The 22,699-nt window shown below is 48.4% G+C and overlaps 2 protein-coding genes across 5 annotated transcripts in view; one reads left to right on the plus strand and one right to left on the minus strand.

The window, feature by feature from the left end:
• Window positions 1-16,751, plus strand: part of smg6 (SMG6 nonsense mediated mRNA decay factor) — a 323,207-nt gene extending 306,456 nt beyond the window's left edge. The window contains exons 18-19 of the mRNA XM_068008576.1: window positions 11,902-11,983; window positions 14,980-16,751. Of these exons, the coding sequence (XP_067864677.1) occupies window positions 11,902-11,983; window positions 14,980-15,110 (213 nt within the window). The 3' untranslated portion in view covers window positions 15,111-16,751. The remainder of the gene's footprint in view (window positions 1-11,901; window positions 11,984-14,979) is intronic.
• Window positions 16,752-18,668: 1,917 nt separating this feature from the next.
• hic1 (hypermethylated in cancer 1) overlaps window positions 18,669-22,699 on the minus strand; it is a 7,438-nt gene continuing 3,407 nt past the window's right edge. The window contains exons 1-3 of one of the 4 annotated variants that reach the window (XM_068008580.1): window positions 22,207-22,693; window positions 21,777-22,104; window positions 18,669-20,962 (exon numbers count right to left, since the gene is read on the minus strand). In XM_068008580.1, coding sequence (XP_067864681.1) covers window positions 19,152-20,951 — 1,800 coding nt within the window. In that variant the 5' untranslated portion in view covers window positions 20,952-20,962; window positions 21,777-22,104; window positions 22,207-22,693 and the 3' untranslated portion in view covers window positions 18,669-19,151. Of the gene's footprint in view, window positions 20,963-21,776; window positions 22,105-22,206; window positions 22,694-22,699 lie in introns of those variants that run through there. The other 3 variants (XM_068008581.1, XM_068008579.1, XM_068008578.1) reach the window with 3 other exon arrangements.

Here is a 22,699-nt window from a genome sequence, read left to right on the forward strand (position 1 = left end):
GATTTGATAGGGTAGGTAGAGAGAAACTATTTCTTCTGGATTTACTAGAATGATTCCAGGGATGAGGGACTTTAGTTACGTGGATAGACTGGAGAAGCTGGGGTTGTTCTCTTTGGAACAGAGACGGTTGCGAGGAGATTTGATCGAGGTATTCAAAATCATGAAGGGTCTAGACAGAGTAGATAGAGAGAAACTGTTCCCATTGGCGGAAGGGTCAAGCACCAGAGGACATAGATTTAAGGTGATTGGCAAAAGAATCAAAGATGACATGAGGAAAAACTTTTTTACACAGCAAGTGCTTAGAATCTGGAATGCACTGCCCGAGGGGGTGGAGGAGGCAGATTCAATCATGGCCTTCAAAAGGGAACTGGATGAGACTTGAAAGGAAAAAATTTGCAGGGCTATGGGGATAGGGCGGCGGAGTGAGGCTGTCTGGATTGCTCTTGCACAGAGCCGGCACATATTCGATGGGCCGAATGGCCTCCTGTGCTGTAACTGTCTATGATTCTATGGTGGGGGAGTCCAGAACAAGGGGGCACAATCTTAAAATTAGAGCTAGGCCGTTCAGTACTGAAATCAGGAAACATTTCTTCACACAAAGGATAGTGGAAATCTGGAAAGCTCTCCCCCAAAAGGCTGTGGACGCTGGGGGTCAATTGAAATTTGCAAGACCGAGATCGATAGATTAAGTAAGGATATCAAGGGATATGGAGCAAAGGTAGGTAAATAGAGTCAAGGTACAGATCAGCCATGATCTAATAGATGGCGGAACAGGCTCGAGGGGCTGAATGGCCTCCTCCTGTTCCTATGTTTAAGGCCTAGTCATGAGCCATTCTCCCATTGTTTCTTCCACATTCCCCCACCCAAAACAGCTCCTCTGAGCCCAAACAGTAAATGGTTAGGAGCGTGAGAAGGTTACCCACAAATCTTGCACTAAACCGATCAATCCCACAACTCTAGTGATGAAGAGGGACGTGTGCTCCCCTTGCCTTCGTGCCTTTGTTTGCCTGATGAGTAGGGGTTATACAGAGCTTCACAGAAAGACCGTGCAAGTTCAGGCTAAAAACTCTAAATACAGGAGATGATCCACTGGGGAAAAGTTGCTTGTACCTCTTTCCCCACTCCACCCTTTGAAAAGGACAATAAACATTGCAGAAGAACTTAAACAGGACCACCAAGATCCTGTAGAATAACAGGAACATGGGGGTGCCTGGTGCTGTCAGTATTGGGATTGCACTTCTGGCTTTAGGCTGCGGTTTTGTGCGCACCCTGTAAAACATAGTGCTGCAGTAGCAGTTGTAAAACTGCTTATTGTTCAGCAGAAGTTTTCCATTTCCAAATTTTTCTCCTCTTCCTCCTCTCCCCGCCCCCCCTCCAATCGAATGCACCGACTCTGCTGGGACACAGTTTCAGGAGAGTCAGTCACCCTACAACACCTTCACCCAACTGGCTTTTCTACATGTGTGCGTCCATAAATATCAGCAAACTATGCGAGAACATTACAGACACACACTCACACTCTAGTTTTTTTTCTCTCTCTCTCTCTCTCACTCTCTCACTCTCTCTCACTTCACACACGGATTGATCAGGAGCAAGAACCATGACTGACTTTTTTCTCCCTCTCCCTCGTCCAGTGCTGCTGAGCTGAACTGTAGCACCCCAATTGCAACCCCAGCTTAAATCAGTAACAGAACATGGTTCAAAACTGGGTATTTCCTAGTCTATGTGCTGCACTTTCCAACACAGCCATTGGGGGAGCTGCAGCAGAATGTTTTGAGAATAGCACCCGTGGTCCAGCTCCATGTCCCAGACACGTGTTCCCCAACACGTATCCGTGTTCCCCGACACGCTGCATTTTACTGCCAGGCTCTTAATCTAGAAGAAATGAAATTCCTTTAAAATGTTTAATTAGTTTTGAATTTGCTGCTGACATCCTCATGTTTCAATGTACCTATTAAGTGAACTTTAAATGCTGCAGCAGCAGGTTTGGTTCTCCTGCCACTGGCATACAGCAGATAGAGCAGCAGCCTGTCCCATTGCAAATTATTCCTCCTCTTGCAGAATTTGACTTTCATGCATTTCCCCAGAACGCCCAGAGTGTCTGTGACGTGTGTCAGGGCTTCCACTGCCTTTAACTCCTTGCAACAACCATACAAGACAAAACAGACAGGCAATTATCTTGCACCTCATCACATCTCTTAAACATTTCTCAGCACCTCACATATAATGAATTACTTTGAAGGCATCTTGCTGTGCGCAAAATGGTTAACCATATCTGCCTACATAATACCTGTGAGATGAATAACCAGAAGGGGGTACAGTAGCCTAGTGGTTCTGGTACTGGACTAGCAGCCCAAAGGTTGTGAGTGTAAATCCCAACATGGAAAGTTGTGGCTGACACCAGAAAAATAACCACAAAAGCAGCCGGGTTGTGGTAAAAACCCAACTGGTTCACCAGTGTCCTTCAGAGAGGAGAACCTGCCACTCCTACCCAGTCTGGCCTACATGTGACCCCAGTCCCACAGTATGTGGTTGACTCTTAATGCCCTTTGAAGTGGCCTAACAAGCCACTCAATTATAAACAGGGCAACTTGGGATGGGCGATTTAAAAAAAAGTTAGTCTGTTTTTGGAGTTATTGGTTGAGAGAGGACTGCGGCCAGGACAGTGGGAAAACTCCTTGCCTTTCACAGCATGAGGATTTTTAATATCTGTTTGAACCATTGGAACGGGTTGACTCAGTTTAAAATCTCATCTGAAGAATGGCACTTTCAGCAGTGCAGCACTCCCATAGTACTGAACTGGTGTCTCAGCCTGGACTATGTGCTCAAACCTGGAATGATGGGGCAGTTCAAGTGGGGCATGTTGCACCCCTACTGGCAATTCCATTTTGCCACCGTCAACAGTCATTAACTCCAATTACCCCAAGGAGACAGCTACAATATACATAGCTTGCTGTTCACATTTCTCGTTTAATGATAGTATGGGATTGGCTGTCCTGTGTAAAGGACATGGAGAGGTACATATAGTGACCTGTACTATATGGGTTTCCCTGTTCCATGGCATTATTCGTCGTTTTGAGTCTGGGCACCACACTGAAGGTGTATCAGATATGTTGCCTCTGGCAGTTCTAGTTACCACGTAAACTCCGTGGTCTTGCAAGGTGTTTATTGACCATTTGTTCTGAATGTATCTCACTAGGGGCATATAAGCCACAGCCATAAACAGAGCTCAAATAAAATTTTTATGTACACACTGCAGAACAAGGCATCATATAGCCATTAACTACAGCACATGCACATTCTGAGGGCAGGAACTTCTTGGAAAAGCTCCTACTCTCCTTTCCAGCCCCCCCCCCCCCCAAAAGAACTTTCAACTGCTGTACTTGGACTCCTTTAAATTAGATGCAGGTGGAACAAGAAGAGCACCTGCAGGAAGGTTCGAAATTTAATCTGGATGATGTTCTGAAGTAGTTACAGACCCACATTACCTTAATCTGCAACATGTGGGCTTTATTACAGTGCTGTGTTTGGATTGGACAGTTGGCTGCTGAAGCATTTCCCTGTACTTCTTGTATCTGTGTGTTTTGTGATTTTGCACAGCACAAAGCTGGTGCTGTAGGCTAGCGGATAGAAAGATGTAAAGGTAATATTGAAATGTGCCCTGGCTCTCTCTGGTACCAGCCCTTGTTCCCCATTTCACTAAGCTCCAAGCAGTCTGCTCACTGTCTCACATTCAAGCCTTACCCATGAAAAATGCACTGAAAAACAATTTAATAAATGTTTTGCAGAGTGGTTTAATCTATAACTTTAGTTGAAGATTAAGACTCCAGGACGCGATGTCACACTCAGTTACAGTCCAATCCTAAATATTTGTCACTGTTGGGAATCATCATCATGTAAAGTATTTAATATCACCTTTAACCAGCTCCCGCCTCCCCTCACACCTAAAAACATCTCCTTTTGTGACTGGAAGACTGTTTCCAGTGGGGTTCCGCAGGACTGAGTACTAGGTCCCTTGCTTTTTGTGGTATATATTAATGATTTGGACTTGAATGTAAGGGGCATGATCAAGAAGTTTGCAGATGATACAAAAATTGGCCATGTGGTTGATAGTGAGGAGGAGAGCTGTAGACTGCAGGAAGATATCAATGGACTGGTCAGGTGGGCAGAAAAGTGGCAAATGGAATTCAATCCGGAGAAATGTGAGGCAATGCATTTGGGGAGAGCAAACAAGGCAAGGGAATACACAATAAATGGGAGGATACTGAGAAGTGTAGAGGAACAGAGGGACCTTGGAGTGCATATCCACAGATCCCTGAAGGTAGCAAGAAAGGTAGATAAGGTGGTTAAGAAGGCATACGGGATACTTTCCTTTATTAGCCGAGGCATAGAATATAAGAGCAGGGATGTTATGCTAGAACTGTATAAAACACTAGTTAGGTCACAACTTGAGTACTGCATACAGTTCTGGTCACCACATTACAGGAAAGATGTGATTGCACTAGAGAGGGTGCAGAGGAGATTTACGAGGATGTTGCCAGGGCTGGAGAATTTTAGTTGTGAGGAAAGACTGGATAGGCTGGGGTTGTTTTCTTTGAAACAGAGGAGGCTGAGGGGTGATTTAATTGAGGTGTATAAAATTATGAGGGGCCTAGAGTGGATAGGGAAGACCTATTTCCCTTAGCAGAGGGGTCAGTGACCAGGGGGCATAGATTTAAAGTAATTGGTAGAAGGATTAGAGCGGAGTTGAGAATTTTTTTCACCCAGAGGGTGGTGGGGGTCTGGAACTCACTGCCTGAAAGGGTGGGAGAGACAGAAACCCTCAACTCATTTAAAAAGTACTTGGATGTGCACCTGAAGTGCCGTAAGCTACAGGGCTACGGACCAAGTGCTGGAAAGTGGGATTAAGCTGGATGGCTCTTTTTCGGCCGGTACGTACATGATGGGCCAAATGGCCTCCTTCTGTGCCGTAACTTTCTATGATTCTATGAAATATGTTTATAGTCATATTGAAGGACCAGTATTGGATTCTGGGCAAAGTAAGCACATTCCTTTAGTACCACTGGACAATATGGAAAATGTCAAATATTATATCGCGGATCATGATCTGTGGGAGCTGAGAGAGGCCTGGCACGGGTCACATGTCACTGAGAGAGGCCTGGCACGGGTCACATGTCACTGAGAGGGGCCTGGCACGAGTCACCTGTCAGTGGGAGGGGCCTGGTCGGTAATTGGTTGGGAGGTAGGAATCTCAGAGAAGGGATGAAGGGAATGTGCTCATTGTCGGGATGTGACAAGTGGTGTTCCCCAAGTATCTGTATTGGGGCCTCAGTTTTTCACTATATTTATCAATGACTCATAAACGAATTGAGAGATGTATATCCAAGTTTGCAGATGACACTAAGTTAGGAGGCACAGTAAGTTGTCTGGATGGGAGGGAGAAGTTACAAAGGGACATAGAAAGACTAAGTGAACGGGCAAAATTGTGGCGGATGGAGTTCAATGGGGAAGTGTGAGATTATTCATTTTGGATCCAAGAAAGACAAATTGGAATTTTTCTTAATGGACTATTCCAATGGGCTCCTGGTCGGCCTCCCATCTTACACCCTCCATAAACTTGAGCTCATCCAAAACTCTGCTGCCCGTATCCTAACTCACACCAAGTCCCGTTCACCCATCACCCCTGTGCTCGCTGACCTACACTGGCTCCCAGTCCGGGAATGCTTCAATTTTAAAATTCTCATCCTTGTTTTCAAATCCCTCCATGGCCTCACCCCTCCCTATCTCTAACCTCCTCTGGTCCTACAACCCACCGAGATCTCTGAGCTCCTTCAATTCTTGCTTCTTGCGCATCCCCGATTTTAATCACTCCACCTTTGGCGGCCGTGCCTTAAGCTGCCTGGGCCCTAAGCTCTGGAATTCCCTCCCTAAACCTCTCCTCCTTTAAGACGCTCCTTAAAACCTACCTCTTTGACCAAGCTTTTGGTCATCTCTTTATGTGGCTCGATGTGAAATTTTGTTTGATAATCGCTCCTGTGAAGCACCTTGGGACGTTTTATTATGTTAAAGGCGCTATATAAACGCAAGCTATTGTTGTTGCTCTAAGGAGCACAACTCCAGCTTCTCCAATCTTTCCACATAACTGAATTCCCTCATCCCTGGTACCATTCTAGTAAATATATGTGTATCAAATACATATAGTAGATCATGTGAACAGGAAATAAATCATACTCTACTCGGAAATTACATTTGGAAAATATAATGAAAATGTTCATCCTGACTATTGGTTACCAACAGATTGTTACCAAAATAGCTCAACATATACTGCCTAATTTCAAACTTTAGGCAAAAGCTCTGTGAAGGTTTTCTAACACTTTTCAAAATCCAATACACAATATTCAATATTCATTGTCTTAAGAGTACCAACACCCTGCCCTACTTGGCTGCCTGCAATCTACAGTTTAATCCCTCCCATGTGACTTAGTCAGCAAATTCATCAAAATAATTTCAAATTCACGCAAAGTTAGACTGGAATTTGTGAGACCTGTTAAGCATTGTTGACTTTTGATAATTGGTTGTTTAGAACGAACCTGACATTAAATGGCAACCATCGTGGATTTATTAAATTTTGAGCAAGCTCAGTACCAAGGACACATTGAACAGCTTGCTCTAAACTCTGTACCTCAGAGCATCCCTATTGGCCACCAGGAAAGTGTCACATTATCAACTACTGCGATGCGTTACTTTTTTTTTCCCAACTCCATTCTATTGAATTGCGAAGTTTACATGCTTATTGCATCATTGTATATTACAGGTTACTTTATTTGGTACGAGTAGTTACACACGTGAAGGATTTTATATATTTGAGAATCAACATGACCAGGGTCACCCACCTCTACTCAACTAGTCACCTACAGATAGGAAGGCCTGGCTATCCATATAAACATTACCAGGGACTAAGTGCTATCCAACCTCGCCAACAGCCAGTGTCCAGCAAGCTTCCTGCTCAATTAAATTACGACCCGGGCTGTTAGCATAATTTTTTTTAAATTCTGCATTTATTATCTCTCCAATTATTCCACCTCTCTCTCCTAAAAGCATTGACTCCTTGCTTTGGTACAATTTTATGGGCAGAGGCCATCCTCTGTGGTCGTATTCAAGCATGAGCCATTCAAGGGGGGAGAGGTGTGGGGGGCATTACAACGAAGCTGATCATACTCGCGCCTCAGTTCTCTCACGCTCTCATGCTCACTCGCTCACTCGCTCTCGCTCTCGCTCTCACTCTCTCACACACACACACATGAACACATACTCATCCAGCAGTGGTCACTGGATTGTGATAACAAGTGGCAAACTGAGCTGCTTTTCCCTCCATAACCCAGAGTACCTGAAGAAAACTGCAGTGTCCTGACTCAGATCAGTTAATGTGTACAGATCAAGGTCAAACTTACGACTGTTGCGATTTATATGGCTGAGACATAATCTTAAAATTAGAGATGGGCCATTTAGGAGTGAAATCAGGAAGGACTTTTTCACACAAAGGGTAGTGGAAATCTGGAACACTGTCCATCAAAAGGCTGTGGATGCTGGAGGACGATTGAAATTTTTAAGACTGAGATGGATAGATTTTTGTTAGGTAAGGGTAACAAGTGATATGGACAAAGGCGAGTAAATGGAGTTGAAGTACATCAGCCATAAAGTAATAGAACAGCGGAACAGGCTCAAGGGGCTGAATGGCCTCTTCCTGTTCCTATGGCACTGGTCACCCATCAATGGGAGCTGATGTGTGATATTGTCCCCCAGAAATGAAGAAAAAATTGAACTTAAAATAGAGTGTTTTTTTAAAGGATTTAGTTATATTTTAAAATTGCACAGAATGTACAACACAGTAACAGGCCATTTGGCCCAACAGGTCTGTGCTGGTGTTTATGCTCCACACGAGCCTCCTCCTTCCCTACTTCATCCATCCTATCAGCATATCCTTCTGTTCCTCTCTCCCTCATGTGTTTATCTAGCTTCCCCTTAAATGTATCTACACTATTTGCCTCAACTACTCCTTGTGGTAGCGAGTTCCACATTCTCACCACTCTTTGGGTAAAGAATTTTCTCCTGAATTCCCTATTGGATTCATTAGTGACTATCTTATATTTATGGCCCCTAGTTTTGGTCTAGAATTGGAAACATCTTTTCTACATCTACCCTGTCAAACCCTTTCACAATCTTAATGCCCTCTATGAGGTCACCCCTCAGCCTTCTCTTTTCTAGAGAAAAAAACCCCAGCCTATTTAGTCTTTCCTGATCAGTATAACCTCTCAGTTTTGGTATCATCCTTGTAAATCTTTTTCGCATCTACTCCAGTGCCTCTATATCCTTTTTTATAATATGGAGACCAGAACCAAGGTTCGATGCATATTTAACACAACTTATCTGCTTTTCAATTCTATCCCTGTAGAAATGAACCCCAGTGCTTGGTCGCTTTTTTTATGGCCTTATTAAGCTGCGTTGCTACTTTTAATGATTTGTGTATCCGCACCCCTAGATCCCTTTGCTCCTCTACCCCATTTAGACTCTTATTTTCCAAGGAATATGTGGCCTCCTCATTCTTGCTACCAAAATGCGTCACCTGACACTTATCTATATTGAAAGAGCACCGTCTCTTTGCCCTTTCTAGCACTGGCATTAGTGAGTGAGTGAGTTAGAGCATCATCCTTTGACCTCTGGGATCTGGGTTTAAATCCAACCCAGAAAAAATGGAAGTCTCCTCTTTATGAAGAGAGATTCTGGGCATTTAGACTGTACTTCCCAGTGGGCTAAAGTCCAAAGTGCATTTCTGCTCTGGTGATTCACAGTCTTCACATAAAAAGACTTGGAGCCTGGAAACCATTTGGTGCACAAGTTCTTGGAGATAATGGTCTGAGCATTGACCAATGGACGATGGTGACCTTGAGTGGCACCCGATCTATGTGCCAGCTTTGGAGGTGTAGTGAGAATAACACAACAGCTGATCAGGTAGCAGTCCCTGTAGTGGAGCCCAGCCAATGTGAGAGAGCTGCAGAAATTCCTGCAAGTCTCAGGGGCAAAGAAAAAAGGCACAGCTGCCAGAGAAAGGTTTGCAGACCACCCACTGCCAGCTGCAGGCGAGTGTGACTCATCGCAGGCTCATTTCACAGAAACCAGTGTAGAAAACCTACTGAGAAATTCAAAATTTACAGCAGTGAAATAATTTCTCCTCTCTGTCACCAGACACCGCTTTTTGCATTAAACCTGGACCCTCAGTAAGATGGTGCTAAACGCTGGTGATTATGTCATTCCTATCATTACATTATCCGCTCCTCTGCTTAATGGCCAACTGTTTCTTATTGCTGTGCTCAGAGGCTTCTGTAGTCACATATTGAGGCCATGTGGGCTGTCGTGACCTCGCTTCCTGCTGGGAACTATGGGTAGATGATGTCATTGAAGACTTGTCGTTTCTGTGTAACACTAATTCCCTAAAACTTAGATCACCTATTTTGAGGTAAGACTTCCTCTCCAAGATATCCTTCTCTCTGACCTTTTCTTGTTCATCACAAAGCCCCCTAGGCCCAGAGGGCAGCTGGACAACTCAGGCCACCTCGAATGTCTCTAGGAGGTGAGCAATGCCAGTCCCAGGATTGACTCTGCCTCTAATGTTTCCCTCTACGTGGACAGTAGCTGGACTCTGCTCGGCACTCCCTCCTAGTAACATAGAATTATAGAATGTTTACAGCACAGAAGGAGGCCATTTGGCCCATCGAGCCCGTGCCATCTCTCTGCAAGAGCAATCCAGCTAGTCCCACTCCCCATAGCCCTGCAAATTTTTTTCCTTCATGTATTTATCCAATTCCCTTTTGAAAGCCACGATTGAATCTGCCTCCACCACCCTTTCAGGCAGCGCATTCCAGATCATAACCACTCGCTGCATAAAAAAAGTTTTTCCTCATGTCGCCTTTGGTTCTTTTGCCAATTATCCTAATGTGTCTTCTGGTTCTCGACCCTTCTGCCAATGGGAACAGCTTCTTTTTATCTACTCTGTCTAGACTGCTCGTGATTTTGAAATGTACGAGATCCTTCAGCAGTGTGGGGAATGGGTGTAAACCTGCAGTCCCGCTCTCTGATACAGGAGTCATCACCTTACACCGAGGCAAGGCCAACATCTGCTTTACTTCACATCTCCTGGGGCAGGGTTTACACTCGCACCGTTTTCACACCTACGCTGTGCACCAGTGCTCTGCACCAACACCATACCGACGCTCTGCACCAATGCCAGTATCCTGCACCAACACTGTGCACCAGTATCCTGCACCCGCGCCCACGCAGCGCGCCGCGCACCAGCGCCCCGCGCGCACCAGCGCCCCGCGCCCATGCCGCGCCCCAGCACGCCGCGCACCAGCACCCATAAACAAGTTGAGCTTCTCTAGTTTGCTCCCCATTGGCCTGGGTTAGGGAAAAGAGAACAAATCATCCCACAGTGAGCTGGGGTTTTCTCTTTGTTTCTTTTTTAATGAATATTACGGATTGGTGGTGATTGTTTCAGCTCGATGTGCCTGTGCGTCAGGGAGAGTCTGATTTCAGGAAATGAACTGAAATGTACATGACTGAGTTGGCTTATTAAAAGCCATTCTGAGACTCATATTTTTCTGAGCTCCAAGACCGCGCCAATACCATTCTGGGCAAGAGCCGCTCCCTCTGTGTGGGAGGCACCTGGACCCCACTTGGGACAGCCTAGCACTGACATGGCTGGGATTGGGAACTCAGTAGTTTAGGTCTATATCAATGTGAGTCCCTGCCCCACCATTCCATGGCATTACATATTGGATACATACTGCTTTCTAATTTCCATTCTTCATCAACTCCAACTTGTCCAAAACTCTGCTGCTTGTATCCTGTCCTGCTTGCCCATCACCCGTCCTTGTTGACCTCTCCACATTGGCACCTAGGCCCCCAATGCTTGAAATTTAAAATTATTATTCACGTCTTTAAGCCGTTTCCTGCCTTGCCCCTTCCCATCTCTGTAGTCCTGCATCCTCCTCTCTGGAACTCTCCCTCCCTCAGACTCCTGCCTACGTAAGAAATAGGAGCAGGAGTAGGCATGCAGCCCCTCGAGCCTGCTCCGCCATTCAGTAAGATCATGGCTGACCTTTGACCTCAACTCCACTTTCCTGCCCGATCCCTATATCCCTTGATTCCCTTAGTCAATCTTGAATATACCCAACGACTGAGCATTCGCAGCCCTCTGAGCATCCACAATCCTCTGCCTCTTGTGCACTCACCCCACTATTGACTGCCTTGCCTTCAGTCATCTAGGCCACACACTTTGGAATTCCTTCTTTAAACCCTTCCGCCTCTCCCTCTCCTTTAAGATGCTCATTAAAGCCCATCTCTTTGACCAAGTTTTTGGTGACTGTTCCTAATCTCTCCTCTGGCACGATGTCTGTTTTTCTTTACACTTCTGTGAAGGGCATTTTTTATTAAAGGTGCTATATAAATGCAAGTTAATTTTGTTGAAACAGAAGGCATCTGAGATCCCCCCCCCCCCAATCAAGAGCTGTCGGTCTTGACAGATGCCACCACCTCGGGAATGGGGAGAATTTGAAGGCAAAACCTTAAAATAACTAATTAACCGGTACACAGAGAGGACTGGTCTTGGTTGTTTGAAATTTGTGAAATGTGGGCCCCTCTTGTTCTTCTGTCACAGGTACAGCCGCTCTGGCCCAGTTTACTGCACACACACGGGCTGTTGGAAGGGAGGTTACTGCCCCTTAAACGGGAGGGAGGGAGGGAATCCATGAAGGAATAATCGGACATGGGCTCTGGGTGGAACGGGCCTTTTCTCGAAGCTTAATTTGTGTAAAGCTGATGTGTTTTTATTTCTCTGTCCGACAGGGTAACAATGATGACTTGATTCTCTCGTGCTGCCTTCATTACTGCAAGGACAAGGCCAAGGACTTCATGCCAGTGCACAAAGGTATCCGCGGTCTCCCCACTTTAAAGGGGTGTGTCCAAGCTGCTTCCGTTTGGATTACAGTCAGGGGTGATTTTTTGTTTGTGGGTATGGCAATGATTTGTTGACTCCAGCAGTAGCTGTGACCGTGTTGGAGAGTGACCCGCCTCCAAGGCGAGTGCGAGTCGGCCCCTGTACATTTAACGGTGGCTGCACTTGTAATCCAAGGGGTGTTTGTACACCTACAGTACCACAGAACTCGGAACAAGTGTTTCAATCCTGAGCTCTGCAGTTAGGTTCCACAATCCTTTGGTTAAACGATAGAGGAGGAATGAAACAAACGCCTGTTATCAGCCTTAGCTCAGTAGTAGCACCCTCACCTCTGAGTCAGAAGGTCATAGGTTCAAGTCCCACTCCAGGGATTTGAGCACATAATCCAGGCCGACACTCCCAGTGCAGTACTGAGGGAGTGCAGCACTGTCGGAGGGTCGGTACTGAGGGAGTGCAGCACTGTCGGAGGGTCAGTACTGAGGGAGTGCAGCACTGTCGGAGGGTCAGTACTGAGGGAGTGCAGCACTGTCGGAGGGTCAGTACTGAGGGAGTGCAGCACTGTCGGAGGGTCAGTACTGAGGGAACGCTGCACTGTCGGAGGGTCAGTACTGAGGGAGCGCTGCACTGTCGGAGGGTCAGTACTGAGGGAGCGCTGCACTGTCGGAGGGTCAGTACTGAGGGAGCGCTGCACTGTCGGAGGGTCAGTACTGAGGGAGCGCTGCACTGTCGGAGGGTCAGTACTGAGGGAGCGCTGCACTGTCGGAGGGTCAGTACTGAGGGAGCGCTGCACTGTCGGAGGGTCAGTACTGAGGGAGCGCTGCACTGTCGGAGGGTCAGTACTGAGGGAGCGCTGCACTGTCGGAGGGTCAGTACTGAGGGAGCGCTGCACTGTCGGAGGGTCAGTACTGAGGGAGCGCTGCACTGTCGGAGGGTCAGTACTGAGGGAGCGCTGCACTGTCGGAGGTGTCATACTTCGAATGGGACGTTAAACCGGGGCCCCATCTGCCCTTTCAGGTGGATGCAAAAGATCTCATAGCACCATTCAAAGAAGAGCAGGGGAATTCTCCCCATTGTCCTGGCCAATTTATCCCTCAACCAACATCACCAAATACAGATTATTTGGTTGTTATCATACTGCTGTTTGTGGGATCTTGCTGTGCGCAAATTGGCTGCCGCGTTTCCTACAGTATAACAGTGACTACACTTCAAAAAGTACTTCATTGGCTGTGAAGCACTTTGGGATGTCATGAGATCGTGAAAGATGTTACAGAAATACAAGTTATTTTTCTTTCATCTCCCAGATTTGCGGTGTTGTTGAACAAAGTGAATATACTTGGCCTTTGCATCAGTCTGTCAGTGAAATGAAATTATTGTATGTGTGATGCCACCAGACTTGTTTAGGGAAATAATGTACAATTGTAGAAATCAGCTTCCCTTTAAAATCCTCAGCTTCATAACTTTGTTTTTTTTTAACATACTGAAAGACAGTTTGGAGCCTCTGCCTCTATGTGTAGTCATAGAGGAACTGCGACTGAATGTCACAAAAAAGGGGATATCCTATCAAAAGGAACCCTGAATCTTGCTTCACTGTGTTAATTGTTCCCCTGCTCACACTGTGCCTGTGTATCTGAGAAGGGTATAGGAGGGGTTGGAAATGGAGTTGTCAGAACTTCTCCACAATCTATTATTGGTGATAAAACCACTTGTTGGACATTTAATCTTGTCTAATTTTATTTGTTTTTCCCAGAGTTACAAGGTATTTTCTTTCCGTGAACAGCAAGATGTTCTGTGACCGAGTGTGTAAAGCTGAACCATGCGCAGTGGTGTTTCTCTGCCACTCACTGGGACTAAGGTGACACACTTCCCACCCAGTCAGCACCTTGTCTTCAGGTCACCTACTTAAGATCAGGACCTTATATATTGTCAAATTTGCGAAGTTGCAGCAGTGGTACACTGGCGTGTCGCCGTACGCTGGTACACTGGCGTGCCGCCGTACGCTGGTACACTGGCGTGTCGCCGTACGCTGGCGTGTCGCCGTACGCTGGTACGCTGGCGTGTCGCCGTACGCTGGCGTGTCGCCGTACGCTGGTACGCTGGCGTGTCGCCGTACGCTGGCGTGTCGCCGTACGCTGGTACGCTGGCGTGTCGCCGTACGCTGGCGTGTCGCCGTACGCTGGTACACTGGCGTGTCGCCGTACGCTGGTACACTGGCGTGTCGCCGTACGCTGGTACACTGGCGTGTCGCCGTACGCTGGTACACTGGCGTGTCGCCGTACGCTGGTACACTGGCGTGTCGCCGTACGCTGGTACACTTTGCCAGAACCATCTCAACCATAGCAGTGTGAGTTAATTCAGCAGCAGTTATAATTGACCCCTGGCTGACCTCATTCTGAAAAAGATCAGGAGACAGTGTAGAGGTGGTAGCCAGGATTTGGAACCCTCGTCAGGGTTAGGTTTTTTTTTATCCTTTCCATTTGATTTTTCATCCTTTCCTTTCTGCAGACAGTGCCTCTTGCTGGTGCACCATTTCAAGGACAGTGTGTGAAAACACACTGGTACATCGGGAGAAAGGTTTCTGAAGCTGATATTCAGATGTGCAGGACGGTGCCGAGGGATCTTTGCCTGAACAGCCCTTGATTGAGCAGTGCATGGCCCTGACACCAAGTGGAGGAATACTCCACAAGCACAAGAAAACCTTGCTAAATACAACTAATTAAACATCCCATTTGGTCCAGTGAGAGAGAGATTGTGATCTGTTCCTCCACATTATAGATTCAGATTAACCTGAAGGTGATTGTAGCACATCTACGGCCACATAATGCACTGTAACGTACCGTGCAGTGCACCATACATGCAGACACCACCCAGTGCACCATGTGGTCAGACTGTTGTTAGTTCTGTTTTGTCCCTATTAGACAGGCTGTATGTTTGGGGATAGCTGGCCTAATGGTCCTTTTCTCTTCCCCCAGATGAGCCCATTCGCCTGCGCCGTGATGTTGTGCTGTTGACAGATGACCGGAACATGAGGGTGAAGGCCCTGACTCGCAATGTGCCAGTTAGAGCCATCCCAGTGTTTCTGAAGTGGGCCAAGGTGGGATGAAGAGACGGATTGGGGAAAAAACTCTCATCCTCTGGATTCCAGCGAGCATCGTGGAGAGCCCCAGAGCTCGACCATGGCAACCCACCCCTCCATTAAAAAGCTAACATTGAGAGATGACGAGAATCAATATGCAGTAGAAGATTGAGATTGGTTACCAAGAAAAAAAACAAGTAAGCTGAAGAGGCAGGTCTTGAGATGAGACATCTCGATGGGTCTTTTTAGGAGCAAGCTAGTCATGGTGGGTTAATAGAGTGAACTACAGGTGAGCATCCAGATGCAGGTTAGTGAGAGGGAGCTTCCTTTAACCCGTGGAAGGAAAGGACTCCTTCCCCGGTGGCGTTTTTTCATTAGCGTGTGGATTGTTTTGTGTCAGAGATGGAATGATCCTCTGTGCTGTGCCTGACACAGGCCCTGCAAATCCACCTCCACCCAGAATCTTTGTCACATCAGAAGGGGAGGGGAGGGAAGGGGGGGGAGGCCCAGGCTTTGATGATTTGATTCGCTGCTGGTTCTGTGATGTCATTTTTTTGGCGGGAGGAATTTCGCGCACAAAAAGAAAAGTTTAAATAATTTACAATGAAAAGAATCCTGAATTGCCTTGAAAAGGGGCCATGATGTAAGGTTAGTCTAAACTCAAGGCAACTTTTAAAGGTTGTGTTAAGGGTCACAGTCACACGATTGCAGATAAAGGTGGCTTTTAATTGGCCTTGTACAAAAGGATTCCTGGCACCAGCCTATCATCAGGTTGATAGTGTGTACTTAGTCCACTGGGTCTGTATATGATGGGAGATTGTAAAGTTACCAGATTAAAATGGCGAGTTTTATTTGTGAGGTTTACTAGCTGCCCTGTGTGTTGGACTGTAATCTGGTGAGTCAGGCATAGGGCAGTCAGTGTGTTATATGAGCAGCTCCTACGTGAGCTGGTATCATACAAGCTGCCCTTTCATGTGCTGCTAGATGCCCAAGACCTTTGGCATTTGTGGGTAGTTTGAGCGAATCCTGCCTTGCAAAATACCAGTTAGAGGAGGGTCACAGCGGGGTCTGGTTACACTGCAGGGCCAATAATTGAGATACCTGGTGCCTCCTAATTCCTCGCCTCTGCCAAGGTATCAAGTAGCTGGGACAGCGACTCAACTTTGTGAACTTAAACACACAGGGCTCGTGATAGTTGAGCTGGGAGACTCCGTACCTGATGCTGGGGATTTAGTCCTTTTTAAGGAGCAAAGAAATTTCAAAAGTTGGTTTATTTTAGACATTTCAGAACTTGTTTTTCATTGGTTTTTTTTAAATAGTCTTTAGGTGGTTAGGTTTAGGTAAAATGTAGCCAGGTGCCTGGATTTGGTTTTATTTAGTGTTGTGAGCTTTATAGAATAGAGGAAGCCTTTGGTTTTAGTGCAGTGGGAGTGAGTTCAATATAATTTAGCAAGTGTCTGTATAAAATATTTTAGCATGTTATGAAGCTTTGCTGTATGTAGCCAGTTAGTTAGTTTGAACTAGTCATTGCACAGCACTGCAACCAGCTGACAGCAGCCCTGCACCATGTGATGTACAGACATTGCCATGTAGAAGAGAAAGTTGCAGTTTAACCGCTAACTAGCATTTTTGTAACTACAAGTCCAATAAAACGGAGATTAAAAGCCATGTCTGTAATATTTTAATTGCTATTTGGTGTGTTATAGAAACAAGTTTCACGGTGAAAAGTTTTTTTTTGTTTGCTCATTTACAAAAATACAATTATAGAAACACTATCCCACCGAAGCACTTTATACAGACTGATTTAAAATATAAACACAGTACAAATACATGCAATAAATACATTCATTTTAATGCAAAAAAGAATTTATAAAAATACTGTTTTTTTTGTATTGCAACGTATGTGAATTGTATTTTGGCTTTTTAAAATTTGTTTTTTAAAAAAAAATATTTGGGTGGATGTCTGTACAGACTCACTTTGGTTACATCGAATTTACAGAGAGCAGCGTGTGTCCTTCACACCGACACAGTGCTCATATTCTACATGCATTCCCCACCCTTCTCCAATAGGACCTTACAAAATAGGAAATCTTTACAAATCCCTGCAAAAAACACAAAAGTAACATTACTGGCGAGTTGCATCTCATGCTAAAATACTGCATTTAATAAGTGATTTAATAACAGGCGCCGGAAATTTCCAACTTTATCCCGTGTTTATTTTAAGGAACCAACTTCTTACCGGTTGCAGAGTTCCTGGGTCTCATCCTGCAATCTCACTAACACTTTATCTCGTCCGTTTAATGCACTGAGAAACGTGTCTGCTTCAGAGATTAGTTTAAGTCCTTAAATTGAGAGATTTGTCGATTTAAATCTCACTCCGACTGAATCTGAATCGGAGACACCGCGCTGGGTTAGTGAGGAAATCATTTCACCCGCTCAGCATTGTCTCGGTTACAGAGCTGATGGTTAAATGGTTTAACAGTTGGACAAGTGTTAGTTTGTTGGGTGTGTGTTTGTAATAAAATCTGAAGTTGAAAGGCGGGTTAGTTTGTTTGAGCGGGCCTGGGTCAGTGGTCATCGGGGAACTGGACTGAACCTCATCAACTGAAGAGCGATGCTGGGGTTTAAAGTGGTTCTTAGCCCGGGATAAAGTTCAGAAATTAAACATCATTTTCGGAAACACAATTAGAATATAGTAATTGGTGAAAGCGATTTTAAAAACTCCCTCTCGCCGAGTCTTGGGAATCTCAATGGTGATGGTTTAAGTGCTGGAAGCCGGATAAAGTGAGGGGACCCCCGGACCCCGACTCCCGGCTCCGGGTTTAGGGTCTGACATTATTCAACCGATCAAAACACAAACTCCGTTTTGACCCAAACCTTAAAACAAATCTCCGACCTCCGCTGTCGGTTCTCGTCTCCCGTTTCTGAACAGATTAAGAATGAACTTGTGAGCGAGGCACAGTCCCCCAGTCCCAGGACACCCCCCCCCCTCTCACCCCCACAGTCCCGGGACCTCACCCCCACAGTCCCAGGACACCCCCCTCTCACCCCCACAGTCCCAGGATACCCCCCCTCTCACCCCCACAGTCCCAGGACACCCCCTCTCACCCCCACAGTCCCAGGACACCCCCCCTCTCACCCCCACAGTCCCAGGACACCCCCCCTCTCACCCCCACAGTCCCAGGACACTCACCCCCACAGTCCCAGGACACTCACCCCCACAGTCCCGGCCCCCCTCTCACCCCCCAGTCCCAGGACACTCACCCCCACAGTCCCAGGGCACACCCCCCCCCTTACCCCCACAGTCCCGGCCCCCCCTCTCACCCCCCAGTCCCAGGACACTCACCCCCACAGTCCCAGGGCACACCCCCCCCTCACCCCCACAGTCCCAGGGCACACCCCCCCCTCACCCCCACAGTCCCAGGGCACACCCCCCTCTCACCCCCACAGTCCCAGGGCACACCCCCCTCTCACCCCCACAGTCCCGGGACCCCCCACTCTCACCCCCCCAGTCCCAGGACACTCACCCCCACAGTCCCGGGACCCCCCCCAGTCCCGGGACCCCCTTCCCCCTCACAGTCCCGGGACCCCCCTCCCCCTCCTGCTTCGGGCTTCCCCGTCCCCTGAACTGATGCTCGTTCCCCTCCCCAACATTCCGGGCTCCATATTTCTGGCCCCGGGTCGAATCAGTGTTTAACTGGGAATAACATTCAGCAAAAGTAGGAGGGGAGGGGGGGAGAGAAGGGAGCGGAGAGTCAGAGTTTGTAACTGAGCCTCTGTCTCCGGGGGGGAGCGGGGCCGGTGTTGGGGTCCAGCTGGTTGTAACGGCCCGGCCGGGGGGGGGGTCTCAACCTCGACCTTCCATCAACGAATCAAGCGGATGGTTTGAGGACGAAGCCCATTTCGTTGGTTGGAGGGGAGCCCTCCCGGGGGGAGCCCTCCCGAGGGTTCAGGTAACCAGAGACCCACGGAGTCCAGTCTGGGCTCAAAGTGAAGCCACTGGGCAAAATGTTAAACTCATTAACCTCCCCCCCCCCTCCCAAAATAAAACCCAAGATCCTGAGCCAGTTACGGGGGGGAGAATGAGTCCAGAGTCTTGGAGTCATTGGTCAGGTGGGCGGATTGAGTTAAAATCTCCGCCGCTTTCTCCTGGTTTATGCCCAGATGTTCGGCAGCGAATTTGGCCAAAGGGTAAACGTTGTCGGCGAAGTCCATCTTTGGTTTGCAGTCGGAGGCGTGCATCTTCATGTGGCTGATCAGGTTCCTCTGCTGCGCGAATTTCCCGCCGCAGATCTGACACTCGTAGGGTTTCTCTCCCGAATGGATCCGCATGTGTTCGGTCAGTCTGTACTGACGGGTGAATCGCATCCCGCACGCTTCACAGGCGAAAGGTTTGAGGCCCAGGTGACTCCGCATGTGTCTGGTCATTGTGCCTCTCTGGGTGAACTTCTTGCCGCAGATGCTGCAGGGGTAGGGCCTGGTCAGCCAGTGGGTCTTCTCGTGTTGCCTGAGCGTGGCCGGGTCCTTGTAGGACTTCTCACAGGACGAGCACCGGTAGGGCCTCACCATCTCCGCCAGAGTCTGGTTGGATTTATCCAGAAAAGGAGTGGTTTGCTCTGCCACCTCTTTGTGAAAGAGGTCTTCCTCCGTGTGGGTCTCAACGTGGGCATTGAGCTGCTCGGAGCTGGGGAAACCTTTCCCACACGGGATACACACGTACAGGTTGTCCCCAAAGTTCTCTGGCTCATAACTAATGTGGCTACAGTGATACCTGTCTATAGTTCCTGAGGGACAAGGGTCATCGCTACTCGTGTCTTCGCTGCTGCTCTTCTCATCTTCCGCCTCGTCACAGCCCAGGCCCGGGTACCTGCCCTGGCCCGGGACAGGGATGACCTCTACCCTTCGTTCTTGGCTTTCACATTTGGCTCCTTTCCCCCTCTCACAGTCTTCTGCAAAGTGAGCAAGCGGCTCCTGCTTCAACCACCTTGACATCACATCCTCCTGGGATTCAGTCCTGCTTTTGGTCTCATTGGCCAAGTTGCTCCTGAAGGCGCTGTTCTCGTGGCCCATTGGCTCGTCCGTTTCCATTTGGTGGACAGCTGCGGGCGGCTGGTCCTTGTAAGAGGCACCGTTGGTGAGGAGGGAGGCACTGGTCGGCGGGCTCGTCTGCCTGGAGTCTGCAGAATGAGCCTCGTCGTGCTGGAGAGAAGGGCCCAGCGGGCTTCTCTTGGACAGATCCAGGCCCAGCATTTGTGAGGATGCCTGGTCTGAGAGGCACATCCCCTGAGGGTGAACCCGATTACCCTGAGAAAGTGGAGCGTATAACTCCCCAGAATGTGTGTTGATTGTGTGCATCTGTTGCAAGGGTTGACTGTCAAGAAGTCTGGAAGCCACCGAGTAACAAGACTGAATAACGGGAGTGGACGTCCTCAGGCCCCTTCCGAGTTTCCCATAAGAGGAGAACCCTGTCCTGATATGGAAATAGGTCCCGTTGCGTTTGAGTTTTTTCTTACAAAGAGCCACCAGATCCGGTAACTGTAGGTAACTGGCGGCAGCGAGAATAGCTCCCAGGTTCGGTTCGTTGCCTTGATCGGCCTCGTTCAATCTCCCGGTGTAGATATAATCCAGGATGGTCCGGAATATCCCAGGGCTGACCATTTCCGGATCCAGATTGACCAGGTTATCGTGAACCACCAAGGATTTCAAGTAGACGCTGCTGGCGGCCAAGATGTTCTTGTGAGCTCTGAAGAGAGCGTTTTGTACCACGATGATCACATCACAGAGGAAACCTTTGGTTCGCTGCCTGTTGAGTTGCAGCAGGAGCTGCTTGGCATGGTTGGGCACCTCCATCGCATCGAGCATCGGCATCACCCCGCCACCTTCAGTCCAAATCAAAACACACGACAAGTCAGTTAGGGACAGACACAAGAAGCGGCCGAGACTCACCGCTAAACCCCGACACGCAACTCACCCCCACCCACCCAGTAACACCCACACCCACCCACTCACCCCCACCCACTCACTCACCCCCACCCACTCACTCACCCCCCACCCACCCACTCACCCCCACCCACCCACTCACCCACCCACTCACTCACCCACCCACTCACTCACCCCCACCCACTCACTCACCCCCACCCACCCACTCACCCACCCCCACCCACTCACTCACCCCCACCCACTCACTCACCCCCACCCACCCACTCACCCACCCCCACCCACCCACTCACCCACCCACCCACTCACTCACCCCCACCCACTCACTCACCCCCACCCACCCACTCACTCACCCCCACCCACCCACTCACTCACCCCCACCCACTCACTCACCCCCACCCACTCACTCACCCCCACCCACCCACCCACTCACTCACCCCCACTCACCCACCCACTCACTCACTCACCCCCACTCACCCACCCACCCACCCACTCACCCCCACCCACCCACCAACTCACCCCCACCCACCAACTCACCCCCACCCAATAACACCCCCACTCACTCACCCACCCACTAACTCTCCCCCACCCACCCACTCACCCTCACCCACCCACCCACCCGCTCACTTCACTCACCCCCACCCACCCACCCACTAACTCACCCCCACCCACCCACCCACTAACTCACCCCCACCCACCCACCCACTAACTCACCCCCACCCACTCACTAACCCACCCACCCACTCACCCACTCACCCCCCAATAAAATGTCAGCTCCCCATCCCAGGTCCAGATTCGGGGATCCGCAAAATCCATTCAGGTTTCAGGTTAAAGCGGACGGTGCACCGAGCGGCCCCGGCGGGTCGCCTTTCGTGTTAACTCGGTAAAGTTTGAAGGGACAGAGTTTGATGCCGAAAGGCCCCTTAAAGGGCCCGCGTCTCCCCTGATCCGCTCTGTTCAGACTTTAGACACACGCGAGATTTTACAACAGTTAAAAAACATTCACTCTCGCTGCTGCCAGTGGCCGGTGGGTCCCACCAGGTGACGGGACCCGGTCCCATCATAGACTCTCTGCAATGGGGAACTTGGGAGATTGAAGCAGTCCGTTAAAAAGGAGGAGGTTATTTTAAATTATTGGTATTATTTATATATAAATATATTTTAAATAAAGATTAAACGAAATTACCTTAAAGCAGAGCCGGATTTCCTGGTAATCCCAGCCGGTTACTGGAGTCCTGCCCGCTGGAGTTTTGCAGATTATAAACTACCCGATTGACCAGAGAGTGCGCGGTGCCACTTCTTATACATGATGGAGATGGTGCAGAGAGGGGGAGGGGGAGGGAGGGGGTCACATCACAACCCCCTGTGGGCACTTCCAAAAATTACATCACTTATAGGAGCTGCTATTTTTATTTACCGGACCCGCTCGGCAGCCACACAGCCCGTTAACCCTTAAAAACCACTTCCTTCTGGGCTTTGTGCAGGCAGCAGCTCCGAGATGCACACAGCGAGAACAGGAGACGCACCCCAAACCTACAGGACCCATCCCAGCCCAACACTGCACATCCCAAACTCACAATCAACACACCACCACTGACTATAGTGCACACTCCACCACTGACTATAGTGCACACTCCACCACTGACTATAGTGCACACTCCACCGCTGACTATAGTGCA

Source organism: Heptranchias perlo, chromosome 28 (genome assembly GCF_035084215.1).
Source record: "Heptranchias perlo isolate sHepPer1 chromosome 28, sHepPer1.hap1, whole genome shotgun sequence".
NCBI classification, from domain to species: Eukaryota; Metazoa; Chordata; class Chondrichthyes; order Hexanchiformes; family Hexanchidae; genus Heptranchias; species Heptranchias perlo.